The 16,917-nt window shown below is 35.2% G+C and overlaps 1 protein-coding gene across 8 annotated transcripts in view; it reads right to left on the bottom strand.

Moving 5' to 3' along the window:
- LOC145686495 (armadillo repeat-containing protein 2) overlaps positions 1-16,917 on the bottom strand; it is a 166,148-nt gene that overhangs the window by 42,378 nt on the left and 106,853 nt on the right. For all 8 annotated transcript variants that reach the window (XM_081759870.1, XM_081759872.1, XM_081759873.1 and 5 more), the window contains 4 exons: positions 12,299-12,555; positions 8,346-9,230; positions 5,530-5,711; positions 402-504 (listed from right to left, as the gene is read on the bottom strand). In XM_081759870.1, the coding sequence (XP_081615996.1) occupies positions 402-504; positions 5,530-5,711; positions 8,346-9,230; positions 12,299-12,555 (1,427 nt within the window). The remainder of the gene's footprint in view (positions 1-401; positions 505-5,529; positions 5,712-8,345; positions 9,231-12,298; positions 12,556-16,917) is intronic.

Raw genomic sequence — 16,917 nt, 5'->3', positions numbered from 1 at the left:
GACCCAAAAGTCTCTCCTGTCCACAGGCTTTTCGGCGAGTTCTGGAATTACTGAAGAAGTCTCCTGTGGGAACCTCTACCATGAACACAACCGATGGACGACTAGTACGTCACGACTCATAGAGTAGCAATTCTGCAGAACCACGAGAACTTAACCACTGTATACAAATTTAACATTTTCTCAACCAGTGAGACTCTTTGTTTCTCCAATAAATTATTCTATACATTAAATTCTACAGCTTTTTTTAAAACAAAATCTTCACAGCAGAAAACAGAGCTACTTCCTTTCCAGCATGCATATAATAGACAATATTTCACACCAAAGATTCATTTTAAATACATATTTTTGTCAATTTCAAATCATTTTTGCTTAAAGTCAATAAGAATATAGCAATTACATACCCAAAATATTATCCTCTAAAAATAACTGGTCATTCTTATCACATCGAGAAACTTTAAATACTAATTTACAAACTCCTGAGAGATTGCTTCCGGTTACTCGCATCTGCAAAGACAATAAAGTCAGTTAATACTTAAGTAGCAAATAAATGAGGCAAAATAGTATTTATGCTAATTAAAATATGCATTTAAAAAAGAAAATTATCCTTTATTTTCATAAAAATGAATGGATTGATGGTAGACATTTATATTTTGCCCATTCTTGATTTGATTTTTCAGAAACAAGAGTTAAAACAGGATAAAATTGGAAATATATATATGCCAGAACGCCACAAATACAACTCATGGCACCTTTCCACTTCAATCAGTACTTCTAGGAGTATTTACATTATTTGTCAGGTTTTCCTTTATTAATATGTACACTCATGTCCAAAATTATTGTCGCATGTCTATAAATATGTTGTTGTAGGAATATGATTTGATAACGAATTCGCTCGGTATTTCTTATAATGTTAGTACGTGTATAATCGGCAAAGACATGTATATGGAAATTTTTATGTCAAAAGAGTAATAAATAAGAACAATAAAACGAAAATAAAACTTTCTTGTCCATTTAGCAACATTTTGTTTTACTCATTCTAATTTTCGTATTTATAATTCTTTTCCTATGAAATTTACCACAAATATACATTTCCCAATTATACACATAGTATCAGTATTAAAAGTATCCTGCAAAATCATTATCAAATTATATTCTTACAAGAAGACAGTTATAGATATGCGACAATCATTTTGGACATAAGTGTACATATTTTGATTCTTCACATTTTCAAGAAGTTAATAGAAGTGGGCGAAATACAAAACTTTTCACTGCATTTATCTTTTCAGAAGAAAAATTCTATCATCTTAAAGACTTTTACGCGCTTTTAACAAACTTTAATCAATTACAGTTTTACACAATGTTCATTACTTTTAAAAGGAATGGGTCGCAGTGGCTCAGTGGTAGACTTCTGGTGCATGGGGTCCCTGGTTCGATCCCAGTTCGCGTCAAGTTAACTTTGCGGTGGATAAACACCATGTGTGTGGGTTTCCTCGGGGTTCTTTCGTTTCCTAAAACTATCTTTATTCCACCATTTCATTCATTTCTCATAATCACCGTCTTCTTTAGCCTAGCCGGCATAACTGCGGGACGTAAAACTGAAAGATTTCATTTCATTTCTTAAAAGGAATTTTATTTGCAACAAAAATTTCAAATTAAATGTAAATAATTGTACCCAAGATAAAGTAGTAAAGGTTTAACTTGAGGATTTTGATTTTTAAAGAACATGGAACCATCACTAGAAAATCAAAACTAATTAATAAACTGAGATATACGTAAAACATGTCTTCTTTAATGATACAAGCAATGTATGTTTTATCTAACTGCCTAATACTGTCATTTCAAATATTTACAGCAAATAATTGTTTTATGCTTTAATATAAACGTGGTTTGAGAACTTATGGCATGGAATAATTTGATAGGGAGAATGCAACACTTTCAACTGAAGACCTTGATCACTTTAAAGTGACTTATTTATTAATTACATACTAATTCCATGCAAAACACTCTTTCTACCGTATAGCCTCTGAAATTGAGACCTTTTGTTACTTGATTATTTACTTAATTTTGTCCATGAAATTATCTATGAAATCATTAAAATACGTACACTGGATGCTTTAAAAATCGTGCCCACGGACCACAGAAAAATTAATCTCCAGATCAAAATAAAGCGAAAATGTTATATAACGTATAGCCTTAGGAGTCCCCTTTAGACGCTACGGCCAACCAAAAATTTAACGATGTGACAACGTCGTATATAAATGCTGGTTCATATCCATAATCTATGAATCCATCAAATAGTTATATCGATTCTCTAAAGATGGTAGTCAAAGCAGGTAGATTTTGATACTAACCCCATCTATGAATGTAATGATAGAAGTTATGAATATAAATAAAAATAAATACAGCAACTCCGAACTACGAGTATTTGTGCCAATTATTGGGCTAAATGGAAGGACCAAATGAAGGAGACCTTTACAATTAAAACTATCACAATCTAATGCTAGTTTACGGTGTTGTTCAGCGTTGTTAGTTCCCCAGACGTATTCAGGGTGTCTACTAAAATTCCAAAATGAAATTTCGTGACCTTTTCTTTATCAAATCATAAAATTTCCTAACATTTTCAAGAGCGAATTTGGGTGCGAATTAGATCGAATTTTCATCCATGCGATAGATACGTACTTTGCTTGTGATTTGGTAACGTCTAAACCCGACCATAGACATTTTTGGTGGTGAATTTTGACGTTTTATAGAACAACATTTTCCAATCTGTACTTACATTTGTACAGTTAAAAAAGTGACCCAAAAGCTAAATTTCGTGACCGATAGACACCATGGTATTGTCACTTACGAATATATTTCCATCCAGTTTTTTAAGGAAATGGTGCCGGTATTCGCAATGTGTATGTTATTACAAAACTTCCACTTTTAACATATCTGACATATCCTCAGCGTCTCTAGATCGCTTATTGCTTTTTGTAACAACCGTAAAGTGAAATATGATACCACATATTTGTTAGGGTTCCATTTAGGGAGGGGCAGTCCTACTATTCAGATGAACATTGGGGCAGAATTTGTCCGCATAAGCAAAGATGAAGTTACTATAACGTTCATCTGAGATAAAGAACCCCCATTTCACATTCACTGGAGGAAATTGCAATTATGGGAAGTATGCGTGAGAGGAAACAGTATGTCCGGGACTTTACTTTCCTAGAAATTCTTACGAAAACCACGAAGTGGTTTTCTTTTATTTAAACGCAATTTTAGCGGCTGCGAAGGCAAGCGTCAATATCTAACAGACTACCAGCTGCTCCAAACTACTGATAGTAATATCTCTTAAATCAGGGTGTCCACAAAATTCCAAAATGAAATTTCGTGACTTTTCCGTTACCAAACCATAAAATTTCTTGACATTTTCAAGAGCGACTTTGCTTGCGATTTGGTAGCGTTTAAAGCCGACCACAAACACTTTTGGTGGTAAATTTTGACGTTTTATAGAACAAAATTTTACAGTCTGTACTTATATTTGTACAGATCAGGGTTGGCAAAAACCATGTTTTTTTATTGAAAAAACGAAAAAAAAAAAGTTTTTTTTGTTTAAACCCTCTTTTTTTGTTTTTGTTTTGTTTTGTTTAAATAATTTGTTCTATGTATTTATATCACATATGGACAGAAATAAGTTTGTTTGCTTTGGTGTTATTATGCAACAGCCGGGTTATGCTGGAAGGGGTCGCATAAGCTTAAAGCGGAATCCAAACCGCTTCTCGGCTTACATCCGAGAGAAACTGGCCTCCATTTGAACTCGAAACGGGATTAATTGGCCAGAAATGTGATACGCCTGCCGATCCACTCACGAAGGACTCCTGATAAAAATACGTTGTGCTGATCTTTACATACTTGTTAAAATAATTGTCAAGAGCCATTTCAGAAGAACAAAAAGGTAAACAGCTGCACAAGTGAAACCATTATACAGAATTACATATGGACAATTTAAAAATACTGCAGGGTACAGAAGAACTAATTTAGTCCAAATTAGTTCACTACGATTTTTATTAGTCCAAGTTAAAGAAATACAACGACTTAATTTGCATAGCAGTAAGAAAAGTGAATAAATATACGAATTATTTGAGTTCACTTTGGTTCTGACCCATTTATACATAAACAGTCACCAAAGATACTTTTGATTTCAATAAATACCTCTCGGGGAGTTTGTATGACTCTCTCCTCAAAAAAGTACGGCATTTCGATGTATTTTATCAATAGTAAACATTATTAAAACGAAACAATATTTAGAATTTTACTTTGATTGCAATTGCATAACAATAATAACTATTAAAAATCACAAAAGAAACATTCATAAACTATATAAAAAAAGTTGCTTTTGTGGTATAATTTCTTTGAGTAATGAATAGGAAATTTAGGTCTGAATACGAATTATACACGGGAGTGAAACATGATAACCCACAAATGTGTGTTCAAGATTTTCGAACACTTACACTTAAGAATATTTTTCGTTTTTTTTTTTTTTTTTTTTCTTTCTTTCTTTCTTTCTTTCTTTCTTTCTTTTAAACAAACTAAGGTTTAAACCACCAGTGTTCAAACCAGCCAACCCTGGTACAGAAAAAAAAAAAAAAAATCATAACATAAAAGCTATATTTCGTGACTTTTTCAGGACCTTCGTGACCGATAGACATCCTGTAAATCCATATAATGTATTGTTGTTTCAATCTTCACATCAATTAAAATGGAAATAAATATTTCACAAATACAAAAATGGTTAGAGAAATAGCAGTATTTTAGACTTTACAAAAAACAGTGCAGGTACTGCGTACCGTCAGAAATTATACATTGCTTGTATCTTTGCCCAATTTATGATTACGCTTATATGTTAATGCCTCTACAATGTGATACTAATTTAAATTGTGTACTTATTACTCGGTATGAACAATGTTGGAACAAAAAAAAAAAAAAAAAAAAGGAAAAAAACGAGTCAATCAAAATATCCCCCGTAGTGCACTGGCTCCACAAGAAAGTTGCCGGAATATGGTTAATTGGGGCTTCAGACATAAAGCACTAAAAACAAGAGGAAACTCGACGTATCATTGGTAACTCATCTCATAGATAATTCATCGAAAAGCAAATGTTCAGGGGTCGAGTCCTTTAACAGCTTCACACATCTGACAATTTATGGATTTAAAAAATGTGTATATACATTAATGTGCCACAGACACGGCCACAAGTACCAGATGATAAAATTATTTAGGTAATAAACTAAACTTGTTCTGGTATGTTTTTCACTTCCTTAAATGAAGATAGCAATTTCATCAAAGATATTTTAATGGTGATTTCACTTTCCGGTGGAGATCGAACCAAGAAGCACAAAAAACGTCCCCGACAATTATTTGGACATTGAAGCCGGAAACTGTATATGATTTACGATTCAACTTTTCATATTTTCTATTCTCGGTTAATACTACTGTGTTTATACAGAAATAAACAGTGTACTGCGAAGAAGTAAGCAATATTACTTACCGCAAGAATGATGCGAGCAATCTGAAGCAACAATCTTTCGTTCGATCTTTCTATAAATCTGTACAAAGTCTTCAAAATCTGGGCTTTATACCTTGGATTCACACTACCTCCGAAGAAGCCTTCAGTTTCTAATATACTATACAATTTTTCAAGCGTTACAATTACATCAAAATCGTTTTCTTCTGAAAAGGAAAAACAGCAAGGAAATTCAGTAACAGCAAGGAAATACATAAAAAAGCATCATTAATATTAGATTGACTAAAAGTATTGAGCCTTTAGAGCTCAAAAATAAGAATACACACGACCTGTTACATATACATTCAGAGCAAAAGTTTAGTATTGGAAATTGATATTACCACTTAAGTTTAAAATTAATATTCGGTACATACCTTTAAACTAAAAGCAATTTGTAGTATACCTATTTTCGGATACCTATACCCGAGCATCTTGGAGAAATAAAGTTGAGTCGATTTTGAGTTTTGCGTCCCTTTCAGCAACGAGGCTATATGAGACGTGGACCTATTGATTAACGTGGAATCCGAACCACATGAACTCACGCCAGGAATCGAGTCCGGGTCTCTCACGCCAAAGGCGCGTACGCTAGCTGCTTAGCCACAAATGAGCTTTTGACAAAGTAAGTGTCGTTACGAAATCTTATTTTCTGAGAGCACAAAGTGGACAAGGAATGAAAGTCATATTAACCAATACCATACATGAAGTATACGGACAAACTTCGGGGCGATGAATACAAGACAAAAAGTCCCTATCAACTCGGGGGCGCGGTGGCTCAGTGGTAGAGCGTTCACCTCTGGTGCTTGGGGTCCCGGGTTCGATCCCAGCCCCCGCCAAGTGAACTTTGTGGTGGACAAACACCGTGCTCGTGGGTTTTCTCGGGGTTCTCCCGTTTCCTCCCACTTTCTTCATTCCACCATTTCACTCATCTCTCATTATCACCGTCTCCTTTAGCCTAACCGGCATAATCGTGGGACGTAAAACTTAAGATTTCATTTCATTTTTTCCCTATCAACTCATGTCCGGCAAAGAGTAGTTTAGGGAACACGGTGGCTCAGTGGTAGAACGTTCATCTCTGGTGCATGGGGTCTTTGGTTCGATCCCAGCTCGCGAAAGTGAACTTTGTGGTGGACAAATACCATGTGGTAGTTTCCTCGGGGTTCTCCCGTTTCCTCCCACTTTCTTTATTCCACCATTGCATTCATTTCTCATCATCACCGTCTCCATTAGCCTAGCCGGCATAACCGTGGGACGTAAAACAAAGATTTCATTTCATGAGTAGTTTAGGGCTTACAGTTTTCCGAAGTCATGCGATAATGAACTTTGACGATGAATATTGCCAAAATATGAGTCCATTATATGCTCGTAACATGCTATATCCAAAGACACATGTTTCAGAATCATCTAGTGGCGGCACATGAGACGGACAGATTTTGGTAACTCTAGAAAGCAAACACGGGCGTTAATGAGCATGTTTGGACAACTAATCACTAACAAACTAAAATTCGTTTGCGCGATGTCGGTATCTCACATAACGAATTGTGTAATATCCAATGTCCGTGGCAGTATACATCTACGTGTAAAGGTAAGTGTATATCACTTCAAATGGGAAATGGGCTGACAGAGATATGTCCTTGGATTAAAGCGAGCACGAAAGCTCTATGACATCGACTATAACATCACTGGCTATATAAGACAGCGATATCTTGCAAATGAGTTATCGTTTGGTAGTGATCAGTGGTCCCATTCATGCTAATTTATGTCCGTGTTTACTTCCCAAAGTTGCCAGGAATCTTCATCTTTATGACTAAATTTATGCGCCACCACTGTAGGATTATGAAACTTCTGTCTTTGTCTTTCTGTACTACTAATACCACATTTTAAAAATTATTTTATTAACTGTGTTCTTTTTAAAATTGTGCACTGAATCTTCCAGAAACTGCTTAGACCAGAACTGTTCTAGTTTTTTCCTATTTCGACACCAGTACCCTACACCACATTCTGCTGGTCTTTTTATGGTTTTGCCTCAATTTACAGTGCCTTTAACTGTGTGTATTTTCCTTTTTTATTCTTAGCACTTACTTTGGACATACTGTGATATGAAACAAAAATGAGATAAGTATCTGTGATTCAACTGGCGCGGTCAGGACGAATAAGTGTATTTCTACGTACAAAACTATCCGTTGTTGACAAACAACAACATATAGTGTGGAGATACATGTACCTACCAAGCTTAAAAGTAACTTTCTCTGAAACCGTTATAAGATTTGACGGAACATAAGTGACGCATTATGTGTACCCGAATGTTTGTAAATCAGTCTAAAAGTACAATGACCTATCTTTGGAAGAGGTAATATCAGGTATAGAACGTGAAACTTCTGCCAGTTTAGAGGATTGTCTTCACAAGTCGAGTGAAATTTTGATACTACATTGCGTAAAATTGTTGAAGTTAAGGGGAAAACATATCGAAAAGAATATTGTACTGTAAATGATGGTGATGATGTAAATGATGTACATATTGTAATTATGTACATGTAATCATAATTAATGTGACCTTCATGTATTCGTAACTGAAACTTAAATGTGACTTTCATGTCTTTTCAGTTAGTAGTTATTTACAATTTAAGTTGGTAGCTAGGTACTGCACCACGCTGTAACAGATTTCAAGGGCACGCTGGGAAGTAGATTCCCGTTCGTTAGAACTCGAGTCTTTTTAAATGACGCGGACTATTAAGAATAATTATCTAGACTGTACTACATTTGTTCACGATTAAATTACAATAAAAACGAAAAGAAACACTTACCATCATTAGACAAAATATTTAAAACTCCCAAAATAGATTGAACGGAATCAAAATTGTCTCTTCTTTCTACCGATTCTGACGAATTTACAGACGAAACTGAGTTCGTGCTACTTAGCGATTCACTAACACTATTTACAACTTCTTTAGCACCATTCAAACCAGGATAAAGTTGATGCGCTGTCACTACTTTCGAACTGTCTTCCTTACATATATCATTAGACACTGGCGGTGACACAGCCGAATCCACTTCTTTCGGTTTTGACGATATTTCTGCATTCATTGTAATTGTATCGGAACTTACTTCTTTATTTTTGCTGCTAGATACGCGTTTTCTTGACGAACTAGCTTTCTCTCGTTTCGTTCCACTGTTTTTGGTTTGCTCGCCTAACCACGAGTCCTTTTTAACATTGACAGTGGGCTGAATATCATCAGGTGATACGCTTGCACTTGATGTGGGAGTAGTTTCTAAAGCACTGGTTGACATCGCTTTCTTTTTGTTATTGTTAGAAGTCTCTTCTTTGGTTGCTTTCCCAGTCTCGAATTTTAAAGTATTCAAAGATTTTTCACTTTTCATTGAACTTTCCAGGTCACTTAAATGCAGGTCGTTATTGGAATCCGGAGGGGCATCACCACTGCTATTGCTTTTCTTCTTTTTCTTCAATTTCACCTTCTTTAAAGCTCCACCACCAGAGTCCTCCGGCTGAGAGTCTTCTTGGATCGAAGAGCAGGTGAACTTCATCACACTTGAAGGTGGCATGGGTCGCTTCCCATTTGGCTCAGGTGACATCACTTCATCTAAGCCCGTGGTACGTTCTTTTGGTCCACTGAACGCTTTCCGTAATGGAATCTCTCCAGCAGGACCTTCCTCCTCTGTTTCTTCTGGAACTAGAAGTAGAGAAAAATGAAATTATATTTTTAATAGCAATATTTTAAAACTAAACATAGAAAGAAATCAAAAAGGATGATTCCCTCTCCTTCTTTCAATAAATAACCTATTAATAGAATTACTTATTATTTTGAACTGAAAGTACATATTTAATTATTTAATGAAGTAATAGAATGCTTATCAAATAATCATAAAAATTGAGCACACAAAACCCAAATAACAATCCAAACCCTAATGTTTCAAAGACAAATTTTCTCCATTTTCAGTGCGTATTCTTTTAAAAACTTGTTCGTTGGAGTTTAGCGTCCCTTTTCGGCATTGAGGCTATATGATACGTGAATACAGTTTAAAATAATTCCAGATTTCCGTTATGCATTCAAATTTCAAGGTTTTCTCACCGGAAATTAAAAAAAAAAAATGAAAGAAAGTCTTTCAGTATTACGTCCCATGGTTATGTCATGTAGGCTAAAGGAGACGGTGATGATAAAAATGAATGAAATGGTGGAAGGAATAAGTGAGAAGAAACGGAAGTATCACCAGGAAAACAAACAAACAGCCCATTTGGTGCGAGCTGGGATCGAACACGGAGCTCCGTGTACAAAAGGTCCGCACGCTAGCAATTAGATTTGTGGGAAAGGCTGTCCTTTAAGAAAAACTTATGTTCTTGCAGAACTAAATTTTAGTCAATCTCTTACGCAAAATAAATAATGTACATGGTTTCTGAAGTGCGGTTTGCATTTGAATTACTATTTGGATGCTTAGGTGAATACGGAATTCTTGTTACCATTATATTTCTTCTTCAACATAGCCACCTTTTCGATTAAAATCTGCTTCCAATGAATACACTCAAGAATATATTGCTTTTCTGCTAAAACAACTAGCTATTTTCGGTCTACTTCAATGAAGTCATCTTTAGGTAAAAGCATAAGATTTCCATCAGCTTGGAAGGAAAAATAGAGTCAAAAATGTAAAAACTTTCAACGTTCCCTCAAAATCTATATTGATTAACTGATTGTATCAACTACAGGTGCCCCAAACGCTCAAGTGCAATTTACCTCCATTGTACCTAATTGGTTCGATTTTTCATCTTCGTGAGGGGAACTCGATATATATGCTTCGGACTCCACGTTTGACTATAACCCTGCGTCAGTCTCGATGTTAAAGAAAGTGACGTTCAATTCCACACAAAGAAAATCTTTCAAATAAATGACTATCCACTAGTAATCATACATTTCCAGAAATCAATTAAGGATTTTTTCCCCCTCCCGATTTCTTCTCATCCTTATTACGCATTCATTCAAAGAATTCCTTACCAAAAAGAAAAACTTATATAAAACAAAAATTCTTACGTCATACTAACGTACATGCCAAATTTAGGACATAACCTATGATATATGTTTGGTTAGTTGGCTTAGAGTTCAGAGTTTCCAATACCACACAGACTATATGAGTTACAGCTTAACGTGGGATCCGAGCCACGTACACTCCCACCCGGTAAAAATTTGTTGTATGGTTGTGGATACAAAAATAGATAATAGTGTGATCTGGCTACATTGTGCACACTTCAATTTAAGTTAATCGTCTCACAAGTGATAGGACAACGAATCAAATTAAGAATCTATTTGGTTAAAAAAAAAAAAAAGTTGTATATATATAATGCGTTAGAAAGGGTGTAACTGGGAGGTAAGCCCACGAATCTTAGGGTATATATTTATAGCAAGTAAAGTAATAGAAGTTACCTACAATATACTGGGAACAGGAAATGACTATCAGGAGTGATAACGTTTCTCGTAATAGTTCCTCAATTACCACTGTTGAAACGAAAATTATGTTAAGATCTTATTGGAAAAAAAACCATTATGTGTCCCAGAGGGAGGGCGTACGAGTGTAACACTCGAAATATAGGATGAAAATACGTTTGAGAGTATCATTTTCTAAAAACAAAGTTATAACATGTATATGTGTGTGCGAAAGAGAAACATGGGCAGAGATTGCTACAATGCTTAAAATTACGTATTTGTAGGAAATTTGTAACATGGTTGTTGTTTTCTTTTACATCTATAACATTATAATACTTTTGGTAGTTGTGTTTACATTCAGTTCTCGTAATTTCATAATTTTAAAACAGAGTTGAAACTTTATCTATGTTTATCGTTATCTCCAGTCTAGTTTGAGATATCAAATTATTATGATCTTTGCATCTATTGAAAACCACCTACTATTATATTATTCTTATTGTTCTGTTATATTTATTTCCGTCTCTTTTGTATTGTGCAGCAGTTTTTTTATCTTTCGATTTGTTCGTTTTTAACGTGTATTTACCACAGTTCGTGTTTTGAACCGTCGAGTTTATCGGGACGGGGACAAATAGCCGCGATGCTGACGTCACCATTAAATCTTACTCAATCAATCAATTGAAAACCCCTACGTGCTTGAATATGATACTTATTTACGCAGGTTTCCGACATAAGACCTTTTGAAAAGTCAATTTTTCAATCCCTTGTAACTTTGATCCTATTCAGTCATAATGCGCCATAGCATGACCACAGTATTTGACACTAAGGCACTTTGGATGTGTGTTGCCCAACCGTCCATTAAGACTGCGTTATTACTGTTGTAAAAGCTTCCAAAATTTGAAGGTTTATGATATTGTAGTGTCGTTAATTTGTAACACTGAATGAAAATGTGATATTTTAAGTTCCCGTTAGATATGTAGATTTGAAATAGGTAAATAATATGCCATAGTCTCATTTGAAAAAAATACAACTTCGTTGAATTGGCAACACTGTTAATCTGATAATATTGGAGAGTATGTTAAATCATTTTCCTCTGTCTATATTTTTATCATACAAAATTTCAGTTTTTTTTAATCTATTAGTTTAAAAGTTACAACGATATTTCAAAATAAATGGTCCACCCTACGTACTTATATACATACATAAAACTTTCGCCCCTAAACACAAATAAAAGTCTTGATATGATCCTTTATTTATTTATTTTTTATTTTATTTTTATTATTTATTATTCTTTTGTCACTGTTGTAGTATTGAAAGGAAGTTATACTTACGATTACAAAGTGAGGCAGTTCGAAACTGAAGTCTATGCAGTTTTCCCCCTGATCCGATAGATGGAAGTTTAATTCTGCCACCATGTGCTGAAGCGGGGAACAATCCATTCTGAATGGTGGCTACTTTGCCCTCTTGAATGGAAGCAGCGCCCACAAGAGTTTTCCAGTTGGGATGATCCACAGAGGCAGACAGTGGAACAAGTCTCATTCCTGGAGGTGGTGGGGTGTCAATTTCTTCAAACTGAAGATACCGGAGGCTACAAAGACACCAATTCCATCAACAATTACGAATTTAGAGTCATAATTTATGTATTTCTGCAGATCCATAAAGACATAACATTGTACTACAATTTTGTACACTTAACAGTCAAAAATGGTGTTCTACTTATTAATAAATTTTTATAATAAATTTAGATGGAGAATTTATTGCCTCTTTTACGATTTTGTACGCAATCTGTTGCCTAAAAGAAACAGCAAATACTGAAATTATTAAATATTATTTAATATGTGAATAATATTATTTGAACTTGTTGGAAAACTTTTCGCTTAAAAAGAGTGACGCAAGAAAGAAAGCGAAGGTAAATAAGACGAAAGCAAATTATACAATTTAACAATAAATCATTTAATGCCAGGTCATCATCTGTATTTATAAACTAATTCTACAGTTTATCATCGGCGGTAAAAAATAAACAGTAATTACGAAAAACAAAAGAAAATTAACAGCAAGAAATTTTACGTATTCCATTTTTTTTTATCAGTTCATAATAACAAATTATTAATGTATTAATAAGTCAGATTAAGCCTTTTTCAGTGACGTAAAGTCCGTGATCTTGAAGCCTTAAAAGAATTGCTAGGTTATATTCCACTGATGCTGTTACCATTAGAGTTCTAATTAAACTCTGATGATAACAGCAGCAATGGAGTATAACCTAGCAATTCTTTTAATGGGGTAGATGAACTTGGGATTAATTAATTAAAGTACCAGAAAATGAATATCAAGACAGTTTTTAGAAAAAGCTGCTTTCCACTATTTAGTTTTTAATATACTTTAACTTACATCTTAAATGTACATTTTCCTCCATTTACTTGTGCACGCTAACAGGGAGACTGGCGAAAATTTGAGTTACGCATGATCTCAAGGTTATTTAGAGGATCACTTAAAGTGCGTATATTTTATGACATTTAATTGATTCTCAATGTTTAGTATATCACTATATTTGCTAACTTAAGAGGCCTCATCACTGCGAAATTACAATACCGCTAATTTTACAGTAATTATGTGATATCTTCAAATAGATAAAAGATAATCGAAAAGTGGAACAAGATCTCCCTAGACAATATTATTTTGCGTGAGATACCGTTATTACGACTCATTTATCTGCTTTCGATTTCCAGCCATTTAGAAAATCGGCATTTATTTTCGCGTTTCTAAATAACTGCAAACGGAAAGCTACTAGGTGACTCGTGATAACGGTACCTCATGCAAAATAACATCGTCTAAGGAGGTCTTGATTCACTTTTCGATTATCTTTTATCTATTTGAAGATATCACATAATTATTGTAAAATTAGCGGTATTTTAATTTCGCAGTGATAGGGACTCTTAAATGACTTTCATATTACATTTCTCGCAGCATTAGGTACACAACATACCTATATTTATTACAGGACAATGAAAGCAGGTTAATATTTCGTGTTGGACTGTCTGCAGTCGTCGTGTGCTCGTAAATGGATTTTCCTCAATAGCGTATCGTATGACCTTAGACACTATTACCTGGTGCGGCTGGAACTTGGCTGATCCTCGACATTTTTACAAGTTGTATGAAATTTCAGGAACCAATGAATTGCTGTGCTGAGGTTCACTGCACCTTTCGCATGACAAGAGTTTTGGGTTGCTGCTTCAGCGTTTAGCCCGACTTCGAACTAGTTCACGTATCAGAGATTGTTGAGCGCTTATTGCCACTGTCACTAAAAACTAACTGAAGATACTGACAAGAGTAGCGGCCTCCGTATTAAATAGTCTGCTTACCAAACCAACTCTTAGGCACATCTGATTTTGTACTTACGGCGATCACGGGGCATACTCGCGCCTGTTGTTTGGGTTACGGAAATATTGCAAGGTTTATGACTCATCCTTCTATATTTGTGATATTCAAGTTTCGAAGGTTTCTTATGTAATAAAAATGATCTGTTTAGGCTCCCAGAAACATCGAAATCCTTAGATGATGTTTTTAGAATACTCAGTACTAGTATAATGAGTGGATTCGCCATCTAGCATACAGAGGTGAAAAACTAGATTCTAACGTATTTTTAAATTCTTTGAAAATGTAGTTTAATGATACCATTGTTATTAATGCTGTCTCTCAAAATCACCCAGTTTCACTCTGATTTTAAGATACAGAATTTGACAATGAATCTCAAAATTTTTGTGTTAAAAATGCAAAAATGTAAACAATTTTTATAAGCAGAAACACGAGGGTCATTTCATAAATAATGTACACTATGGTAACACTGCGAAGTGAATGATGAAATCGAGGTAAACATTTCGTCAGTTAAAGCTGAGGTCTTGAAACAGCAGGATGTGTGCTTAAAATGCACTCTTTAGTGAAACAGTATGACTGTGACAAAGTGTTGGAAATGGAGGCGGCAGGTGTCTCGGGTAACGTGTTTATTGAAGATAGAAGTAGTGCATGAAGACTGAAGCTTTACGCAGAAATTCACAGTCCCCTATGTAAAGTTTGTGGTGAGACAACCGTGGACCGTAGTACAGTTTCTTGTTGGCCTACTCGTTTCTGTAGTGGTCGTGTGAGCATAAAGGATGATGCAAGACCAGAAAGGCCGAAATCATCAACCGATGAAAGAAGTGTGCAACTTGTGGCAGATGCACTGGAACCAGATCGCCGTGTAAAATGTGAGGAACTTTTTGACATCACAGGGATTCCATCTGCGTCAGTATACCAAATTCTGTCAAGTGATTTACAGAAGAGAAAAACTTCTGCCCGATGGGTCCCCCACTTCTTGACTGTTGAACAGAAGCAGACATGTCTGGATAATGCAACGGTACTGAAACAAAGATTCAACGTGGATCAGAGACTTTAAGCCGGAGTTGAAATCACAATCCAGCGAGTGGAAAACTCTATCTTCTCCAAGATCAAAAAAGTGTCGTCGATCTGAATCAAAGGCTAAGCAAATAATGATTTTTGCCTGTGATCACCACGCATTATCATAAGGGACAAAGTCTTATGTGGAAGAAGTGTCACAGCTATATATTATTGTGAATTCCTGCTAAAACTGCACAGAAAAATGCACAAGATCAGACTGCAGTTGCTCACGTCGAATCCATTGATTCTCCACGACAACGTTCGCCCGCACACGGCTCATGCTGTGCGTCAAAAGACGGTTGGGAGATGTTACCTCATGCTCCATACAGTCCGGACATGAGTCTACCAGATTATGGCCTGTTCCCAAAGTTGAAACAATGTATGCATGGACACCGGTTTCCATGTTAAAGAACTTTCTGCAGCCGTTACCCGAATCATTCGACGGCTTTGAAAAGATAGCGTCCTTAATAAAATACAGAAGAAACCTGGACGTTAGGATTCCGTTATTGCCACGCAGGGAGATTATATTGAAGGCTTGTATAGAAATCCTCTCCAAGCAATAAACGTGAAAGTCAAAAAAAAATAGTGTGCATTAATTATGAAATGACCCTCGTATTCTTTCCAATTGTGTGGTCTTACTATCTTAGTATTCCCTTAAATAACAAAAAAGCCCGAAGTAACTTCGATTAAGAATTTTTAGCTTTCTCAAAAAACATTATTAGATTAAAATGAAAACAAAATACTACCATAATTCGATTAAGTACTATTTCTTGACATTGCGCCATGTAGTTTGCAAATACATCATGAAATTATTTTAAATATTATTTTATTTTCGAATATTGCAGATAATCAAACCAATAAGAGAAAGTAGAACGGAGAGTGGAGAGTCAATGATTACCCTCAACATAGAAACAATTCACGAAATTGAAAGCATATCAATATTATTGATATTTGATAACTGGAGGAAATAAACAATTTTATATCATTCCAATTTCTCTATAAGTGCGACTATAATGATATACAAAGACTTTTAAAAAACCCTGACTAGACCACGAATCGAACCCAGATCTACGACTTACCGTGCCGACCATTACGCTACCGAGTCCCTCCCTGAACAGCCATACATTCTTCTGGTCAATGTTCTGCTACTCAGACCACACGAACTGTAGCACAACTAATCGTTACTGTAAGACAGAGACCGCGATCGTTTCTTGGTCCAGTCGGGCATTTTTCACTCTCTGTATATCATTATAACAGTAATGATATAACATTCTTACATCTACACGTTTTAGAAAACATTCAAGTTGAACCAACACTAACCTGAAGTTAAACAATTCTTTCTTCATTAACTACATAATGCTACAAAAATAAATAAGTAACTTACTTTACTGTGGAAAATACGAGGCATATTTTTTAAAGTTAGTTTTTAAATTCGGCTGCTGCAGCGCTGCGGTTGGTATCCCATGCATGCGCGCTGTGTACTTACTTCTGTTGACAAGCCACAGACGCCATTACGGAA

Source organism: Thermobia domestica, chromosome 5 (genome assembly GCF_964235325.1).
Source record: "Thermobia domestica chromosome 5, izTheDome1.hap1.1, whole genome shotgun sequence".
NCBI lineage: Eukaryota > Metazoa > Arthropoda > Insecta > Zygentoma > Lepismatidae > Thermobia > Thermobia domestica.
The sequence above is the reverse complement of the archived record's forward strand: the minus strand, read 5'-3'. Positions and strand labels throughout refer to the sequence as shown.